Below are 8,846 nucleotides of genomic sequence, written 5' to 3'. Positions count from 1 at the left end.
TATATATATATAGTTATATATATATATGGTCAATGCTGGGGATGATGGCACACACCTTTAATCCCAACACTTGGGGGCAGAGTCAGGCACTTCTCTGAGTTTGAGGCTATCTCAGTCTGCAAAATGAGTTCTGAGATAGCCAGAGCTATTATACAGAAAAACCTATCGGGGGGGGGGTATTTTTTATGATCCTTTCATTGATGTTTGTATTTCCCTTTATCACCTGATGTTTTGGTGGTATTTGATTTAAGAGTAAGATACAGTTTTTCTCCAGTCTTCTTCGTAGGGTGGAATCAAGAGAATCTCTTTCTCTCTAAAATAGACATACATTTAAGTCCAGCATTTAAGTGACAGAGGCAGGCAGCTCTCTGTGAATTTGAGACCAGCCAGGACTACATAGTGAGAAGATCCTGTTTCGAAACAAAATAAAACAACCCTACAGAAAAAAGAGAAAAAAAAAAAAGATGGCTCTGTTGATGACTTTATTTTGTACAAAGATTTGGTGTATGATGTACATACAATTCTGTCATAGTGACATCTGGTCCTGTAGGAACTCCCCATTTCTCTTTAAAAGAGAAAAGGCCTGATAACAGATGGGGTGATATAACACCTAGGAAAAGGGATAAAATCATTTGGTAACATACAGAACTTAAATATGTCGGTTAGCGAGTTTACAGATATGGACACTTGTATGATGATCATGTATGTCAACAATTTAAACATTTCCAGCATTTGAGAATGCTCTGTCTCTATTGTCTAGGGCCTTATGTATGCTGTGTGCCTATCATCATGGAGGTGCACGCTAGCCTTTTAATTAGCAAGTTAAATTTTACTTTGATGTCTTGGATCCTTGAATACTGTATGAAAAAGTCTGTGGTTGTTAGAGGTAGTCGGATGTCAGGATCTTTGAGCTGGAGAGTTGCTAGCAGTGAACTGAACTCTAGTGGACTGGAGGATCTAGGCCTGGATGCAGGGTTGGTCTGTCCTCCCTTGCCTTTGCACAGGTAGCCCCAGCCTTCCTGGCACTGGCAGTTGGAGCTGCTCCCCCTCCTCTTTATTATGTATATAGTATTCTGATTGCTTGTATGCCTGCAGGCCAGACGAGGGCACCAGATCTCATTACAGATGGTTGTGAGCCACCACGTGGTTGCTGGGAATTGAACTCAGGACCTTTGGAAGAGCAGGCAATGCTTTTAACTGCTGAGCCATCTCTCCAGCCTCTGCTCTCTTTTTTTACCCTTTATATCTTATCCCTTATTTCCATTACTTCCCTCTGGCCTGTTTTGCTTTTCTGCTATTCAAACAACCACATCAGGCTTTTGTGGTTTTCACATTTTTCCTTGGGAAATTACAGACCAACCAGTAAGCAAGAGTTTTTCCCTGTTAGTGAGGTCAGACTGGTTCTATAGGAGACCCTGGACCATCCCATGAGTTTGCTTTGCTCAGTAACTCCTAGAGACGTTCTCGGGGAGTCCCTGAAGCCTCATACAGCAGAGCTTCAAAGTTCCTGATCTAAGCCAGCACAGTGCGCATTGGCGTCATGTAACTGAATTCAGATCATTGACTGTGAATATCATGATTGTCCTAATCCTCCACTTTATCTATAAAATAAAAAAATGTTTTTATCATGGAGGGTTATTGAGAATTAGAAATTAACATCTAATTAATTAAAATACCTTCTGTACCATAAAATATACTCAAAAGACACGAACAGTGTAAAAACTCAAGTGGCAAACAAACAGTGGTCATCGTCTTTTTATTCGGGGTCTTTTCGTTGTGTTTTATGTTTTATGTTTTGTTGTTACATTTTCTCTTAGGAGACAGGGCTCTTGTAGCCCAGCATGCGCTGCCTCACATTTCCTTTTGGCTGAGGCTGGCTTTAAACTCCTCACCTTCCTACTTCTGTGTCCCAAGTGCTAGGGTTACAGCGTGCACCACCATGCTTTGCCTCAGTGAATATATTTATCAAACTGACCATGTCTTAAGTTCACAGCAAGGCAAAGGTATATCTTGTTAAAATTTTATATTTGATTTTATAAGGGACATTTTGTAAATAGAGTGATAGTTGACTGACTGGTTATAGCTATAGTAGTTAGTGGGTTTGGGGGTTTTTTTGTTTGTTTGTTTGTAGCTTTGGAGCCTGTCCTGGAACTAGCTCTTGTAGACCAGGCTGGCCTCGAACTCAGAGACCTGCCTGCCTCTGCCTCCTCCCAAGTGCTGGGATTGAAGGCATGTGCCACCACCGCCCAGCCCTGGCTTTTTTTTTTTTTTTTTTTTTTTTTGGTCCCCAGTTGAACATGCTCCATTTTAAGGAGCAGAAAGTCAGCTAGTACTGGTTGGAGAGGTGACATTTGCCAGGAACTGAGAAGATGTGGCGTTTTGGTCTTTACCTTCTCTAGGTAAAGACTTGGCCTTGGCTGAAAAACAAAGGAGCACTTCATATTCTAGGTCCAAATTCAGTGTGCTTGCTGTGGTTGCCTTCTGCTCTGCAAGCAATGGCAGCCACAATATGTGAGAGAGAGTTGTTCTAAGGTAGGGTTTGGGGCATGCTACCACATAAAGATCTAGGCATTATCCCTTAAGCCAGATCTGGTGGGGTGGGGTAGGAGTGGGGGTTGCTGAGAATAGTAGACTAGAGAAAAGGAGTAAGTAGCTCATTTAGACATGCCGAGGTTCACAGGGAGAATCATTGCCTAGGATCATTTTTCCTTTCTGTATTCTCAGTGTCTTTCTCCACTGCTAACAACACTCCTTCGTTTTGCCTGCATTAACCACAAGTAACCAGTGTGGTGGCTGGGGCTGGGGAGGTAGTGAGTAGCTGTCTCTGTAACATCAGCCCTAGAGCAATCACATGGGCAGGGGATGCCTAACAGAGAATGGAGATTTTCAGCTTGCGCTCTTAACTGGAAATAAAGTGCTCTCCTTATTCTCGTCCTGCAGGTCGGTGAGCTGGTAAAGGTTACGAAGATTAATGTGAGTGGTCAGTGGGAAGGGGAGTGTAATGGCAAACGAGGTCACTTCCCATTCACACATGTCCGTCTGCTGGATCAACAGAATCCTGATGAGGACTTCAGCTGAGTATAGCTCAACAGTTTGCTGACAGATGGGAACAATCTGTTTTCCCCCCCAATTGCCATCTATACAATTTTCTTACAGGTGTCAAAAGCAGTCTAGTTTATATAAGCATTCTGTTACCTGTGATCTTTTTTAAGACTGAATTACTCCATTCTTATTCGTATTTACCATATTCAGGGTACGAAACTGGAGGGCTTGTATGGTTAACTTCTGAATTGGCAATTTTAGGTGGTAGTGGCCATGCCTGTATGAGAAGAGGGAAAATCTTTGCCTCCTTTCCCTTGGGCAGTGTAGATCAACCTGTGGAAAACTGATGGTCAGGAAAAGAATGTTACACACTGCTTACCCTGATTTCTTCAGCGGTTCTGTTTTCATTCTGAAACCATGCTATCAAATGGCAGCAGACTGTTCCCTCCCACTGCCATGAAGTAATCATGCACTGTGTGAATATTACCCAGTGGGATTGCATTTGCATTTATGGACCATGACCATTGTATGACTCATTCTGACATTTCAAATCCTGAGGATTCTGAGAACACTACTAGAGGCATTTGTCTTCCTTCCCAGTCAATGCTTCACACTTTTTCTTGGATTCTTTCCTTGTTATTCTCTTCCCCTGTACCTGCAAGTGGCCTGATTCTTAGGATAATGAGTATTCTTCATTCCAATTGAGAAGCAGGATGTGCAGAGCACTTTATTCAGTGCATAGCTTTAAGCCAGTATTGGATTCACTCAGTGGATAAACTCCCAGCTCTCTGCCTTCCCCCAAGGGGGCATCATAGGTTCACACTGCTACCACAGCTATGAGACTCCTTGCTGATGGGACGGATCCGGCAGGGCCATTTCTCCTGATTGCTAGTATCCTAATGGGATACTTAGAGTTCTCAGATTCTACTTGGAGTGGAAGGACCAATCACTTACTGTATCCTGTTGAAGGTATCAGGGGCCAAACTCTGCCCTCTGCATCATGTGCAAGTTGTATAAAAGGCAGATTAGAATTCTGTGCATTCGGGGTAGGATTAGTACTTTGAAAACTGTGCCAGTCATAAATTACTTGTGTATCATTTTACATGGCCAAAATAGTTCTTGAAGTACATTACATTATAAATTGTCTTCATTTGGGTTTTCTTTTGTCCAGATTTAGTTTATATGCCCTTTAAAATATAGAATGATTTATGTGGGGTCAGATGCTCCAAAGAATAGGCCTATGAGGCCACAGATGATTTAGGGTTTCTTTAGACTGTAACATGAGACTTTTGGGCAATAAAGGCACTTGCTGGTCTCTGGTGTGGTATGACCAATAGAAACACCTTATACTTTGCTTTGAACCTCATTTTAGAAAAATAATACACCTTCTTAGTTGTCCTGTATAGATTAATATGATGAATTTGCATTCTTTGAACACATACCAAATCATGGTATTGTAGTGACCAGCACGTTGCTTAGCACGTGTGTAGAAATTTTGTGTGAAGCCGGGCGGTGGTGGCGCACGCCTTTAATCCCAGCACTCGGGAGGCAGAGGCAGGCGGATCTCTGTGAGTTCGAGACCAGCCTGGTCTACAGAGCTAGTTCTAGAACAGGCTCCAAAGCCACAGAGAAACCCTGTCTCGAAAAACCAAAAAAAGAAAAAAAAAAAGAAATTTTGTGTGAAAGAATGAGCAGAGTTCAGAAATTTATTACATGGCCCAGGGACAACAGCTGGTATAGGATTGCATACATTACCACAGGCAAACTAATCAGTTGATGCTGATTTTAATACATTTTTACCTCCCTCTAAGGTAAATGCTTGATAAAGACATTAATAGTTTTGGAGGTGTTGGCACAGTGCTAAGTACATAGTAGGTGCTCGATGTTGAGTGGGCAGATTTGCAGTATGTTACATATTCCACCTGACTAACTTGGTTCAGCTTTCAGTTAGTAGTATAGATACTGTAAATCCCAATGGACATTAAATCTTGTTTTCCTAAGCCAGGCGTTAGGCCCTTTAGTCCCAGCACTCAGGAGGCAGAGGCAGGTGGGTCTCTTGAGTTTGAGGCCAGCCTCAAACTACAGAGCTAATTCCAGGACAGTCAGGGTTCCCAAATGAGATCTTGTCTCAAAAGCCAAATGAAATAATTTAAAAAAACAAACAAACAAAACAACGCTGTGAAATTATGGCATATAAAATATTTGTATAAAATTCTTGTCACAACTGATTTGAATGTTTGTATTTTCTTTTGCCTTTGATGCTGGCTTGTTCTATCTCTTCATTATGTGTGGTGTTGATGGGATACACAGCTCTACGTTGATCAGAACTCCTCGGTGATTAGTTGTTCAGAGCCATTACATGAAGTTTGGTTGGATTTGGCTGGGTGTAGCAGTTATTGGACCTCAAGAGATCAAAGGACTTCTTACAAATATCTTCCAAAAATAGCAAGTGCGAGAATCCTAGTCAAGTGCATATGTCCATTGTCCCAGAGCAAAGTAACCTGAAATTGGCTGCTATGTTTTATATAATCACTTCTGCAAGAGCCCACTTTTGGATACTAATATTTGACATGGTTAATTCTTATTAATTTGTTGGAATTGTTTATTAATATTGCAAATAGATAATTTTAATTTTCCACAAGTAACATTTCACTATTAATGGTTTGAAGTGGGTGATAAGCAAACCGATTTGAAATAAAATATGAACATGTGCCATTGTATTATAACACTATACACTTTCTTGACAGTTAAATTTAAAAAAAATTTTTTTTTTGTAGCATGTATTGTATATGTTTATAGTATATGTAGCAAATAAAAGTATGGCCAAATGTTTGGCTTGGTGATCTTTTGGAGAAAATAATCTTGGAATATTTGTCACAGAAGAGTGAAACCTTTATGTTTTAAAGAGTTGAAGGTGTGTCTCAATTGACCATCAGTAGTCACATAAACTGTTATATACATGGTGGGTGCTTAAAGATGGGGCTAATCCTTGGGTCTGCTGTGGGGTCTCCAGAAAGTATGACACTGCTGTGAGGGCAAGGTAAAAACAATCACCTGTGAAATCTAAAGCAGCAGCTTGTAAACGACACCAGACTCAGCTGGAAAAGGGTTCTTGTGAGTCTAAGAAGATGACAATGTGTAGGAACTCTGTACTTATACAGCTGGTCTTTAGAATGTTAGTGTAGGTGCTCTATTCATTTCCCCTTTTTAATGTAAGTAGCAGGTACTCAGGGAAGGTTCTAAAGGTAACAACGGCAAAAAGTAGATTGTACATTTCTGTATAGTCTACCCATCCTTCCCCAAAGTGTGTGCCCCAAATTGACATCATTTACTCTAGGATTGGGAGCTACAGTTTCATGGTGCTGTGGCATGTCCTCATCATCTCAGCACTTCCCAGGCCGTGGAATTATTTGAACACAGGAATTCGAGGTCAGCCTGAATTAACTTAGCAAAACCTGTCTACTAAATACCTAGCAGACAAATTTTATATATTGCTTATAATATGCTATGCCTTAGACTCAAAACAGCACCACATAGTTGCTGCTGAGGACTTCAGAGTATCTCAGTGTAGAACTAAAGCAGTTTCCTCCAGTGGGATCTAACTTTGGCATTTGCAAGCTTAACAGCAAGGTGATTAAGTGTATTTCAACTTTTGATCAAATAAACTGTCCAACTTTTGTTTTACTATGTTGAATGTTGGGTTCCTTTACATAGTGTCAGAGTGTTCACACAGCCCATGTTTAGTTGCTCAGGGAACCTCAGATGTTTTCTCATAAATGGGGAGAGGGGTTGGCTGCAAAGAAAATGGGGAAAGAGGCCCAGGTGTAGGAGTAGGAACTGAAGGAGCTCTGCCCTACTCCCCCTGTAAAGAAATTGAACTTTGGCCAGTCTCCCCCCTCCCCCCGCTACCACAGACACATACACACACACACCTTTACTTTGGGTTCCAACTTAAATGTAGCTGCCTTGGAGATGTTCTCAAACCCCCAAGTAAGTCCTATTACCGTCCTGGTGCTCCTTTCAAATGATGCTTTATGAGTTTTGAGACCGGGTTTCTTTGTGTAGCCAGGGCAGTCCTGGAACTTGCTTTGTAGACCAACCTGGCTTTGAACTCACAGAAATCCTGCCTCTGCCTCCTGGGATTAAAGACTTGTGCCACCACCATCCAGCAATAGTTACATACCATTTTTGTGATTGTTTAGCTCAACTGTATGAACTCCAGCAAGGCAAGAGAAATGTCTGCTTCCATTTTCAGAGCCTAGCTCAGAGCTTGGCTCCCAGGAGTCAACTTGCTGAGGGCTCATTGGACCTCAGAGGAAGAGTGGATGCCCAACGTGAATGAGGCTTTGACTTCAGCCCCCAGCGCTCCAAACCCATAGAAGTGTGGAGTGTTTTCTTCAGGGTATGGGGAGAATGTGGATGGAAGGTCACTTTCTGTCCTTTGCAGAAATACAAAATGTTCTCCCAGCCTTTGTGTGTCCCTTTCCATACAAGGGAAGGTCATCTTGTCACTTGAAAGTTATATTAAACACATAATGATTCTTTACTGATTTGTATCTTTTTTTCTTTTAAAGTTTTGTTTTTTTTTTTTTTTGATTGTGTATACAGTGTTCTGTCTGCATGTATTCCTGCAGGCCAGAAGAGGGCACCGGATCTCATTACAGATGGTTGTAGGCCACTATGTAGTTGCTGGGAATTGAACTTGTTCTAAAAGAACAGCCAGTGATCTTAACCTGTGAGCCAAGAGATTATGAACATATAACAAGGTTATGTTCAGTGTGCTTTGTTCTAAAATACTATATGGAAATTGCTTAATACATTGAAAATATTCAGGGCTGGAGAGGTTGCACCGTAGTTAGTTAACGTCACTTGCTGTTCTTGCAGAGGACTTAGTTTCAGTTCTGGCATCTATGTAGCAGCTCAGAGAACTATAACTCCAGTTTCCGGGCACCTAATGCCTCTTCTGGCTTCCTCAGGCAACAAACACACATGTGCTGCACAGGCTTACATACATGCGATATCTCTTCTGTTATCATTTAGATCTTTTGGTATTTTTCAGTATTGTAGATTCTGAAGGTGGTAAAATTGATCTCAGCCAGGGTCTCAAATGTCTTCAGGAGTCATTTGCTAAAACAAAAAGAATATAGCAAGTGGATATGACAAGTTTTCTTCCACTAGAATTAAAGTAAGCCCTCCATTGCTGTTTTTGTTTTTGGTTGTTGAGCACAGTCTCAACTTTAGCCCAGGGCTAAATTCTAGGGCTGCAAACTGAGACTCTGGTTCAGAAAAGAATGGAATTGTGGTCAGAAGCCACAACAGTGAACAGATAGCAGGTGGTGCTGCTTTTTTGTTTTTGTTTTTGTTTTTTTGTGACAGGATTTCTCTGTGTATCCTTGGCTGTCCTGGGACTCACAGAGGACTTCCTTCAATAATAGCCAGTTTCATGCATATTCCTGTAAACCTTTTATTTTAAATTGTGTGTCTATGAATGAATGAATGTCATGTGTGTCCAGAGGAGGGTGTTGAATCCATTGAAGCTAGTTACAGGCAGTTATGATCTGCCTTACAGATGATAAGAAATGAACTCAGTTCTCTGCAAGAACAGTACATTTTCTTAGCTACTGAGCCATTACTCCAGCCCAAATTTTGTTTTTGTTTATGACTAAAATTCCATTGTGTGCCGGGTGATGGTGGCGCACGCCTTTAATCCCAGCACTTGGGAGGCAGAGGCAGGTGGATCTTTGTGAGTTCGAGACCGGCCTGGTCTACAGAGCTAGTTCCAGGACAGGCTCCAAAGCCACAGC

General features: G+C 41.5%; 1 protein-coding gene across 2 annotated transcripts in view; it reads left to right on the top strand.

Moving 5' to 3' along the window:
* Positions 1–7,592, top strand: part of Crk (CRK proto-oncogene, adaptor protein) — a 29,632-nt gene extending 22,040 nt beyond the window's left edge. For both annotated transcript variants that reach the window (XM_005349536.3, XM_005349535.3), the window contains exon 3: positions 2,941–7,592. In XM_005349536.3, the coding sequence (XP_005349593.1) occupies positions 2,941–2,948 (8 nt within the window). In that variant the 3' untranslated portion in view covers positions 2,949–7,592. The remainder of the gene's footprint in view (positions 1–2,940) is intronic.
* Positions 7,593–8,846: the final 1,254 nt, after the last annotated feature.

Source organism: Microtus ochrogaster, chromosome 7, assembly GCF_000317375.1.
Source record: "Microtus ochrogaster isolate Prairie Vole_2 chromosome 7, MicOch1.0, whole genome shotgun sequence".
Classification (NCBI taxonomy): domain Eukaryota; kingdom Metazoa; phylum Chordata; class Mammalia; order Rodentia; family Cricetidae; genus Microtus; species Microtus ochrogaster.
Note: the sequence above shows the minus strand (reverse complement) of the source record. Positions and strands in the feature narration are given on the sequence as shown.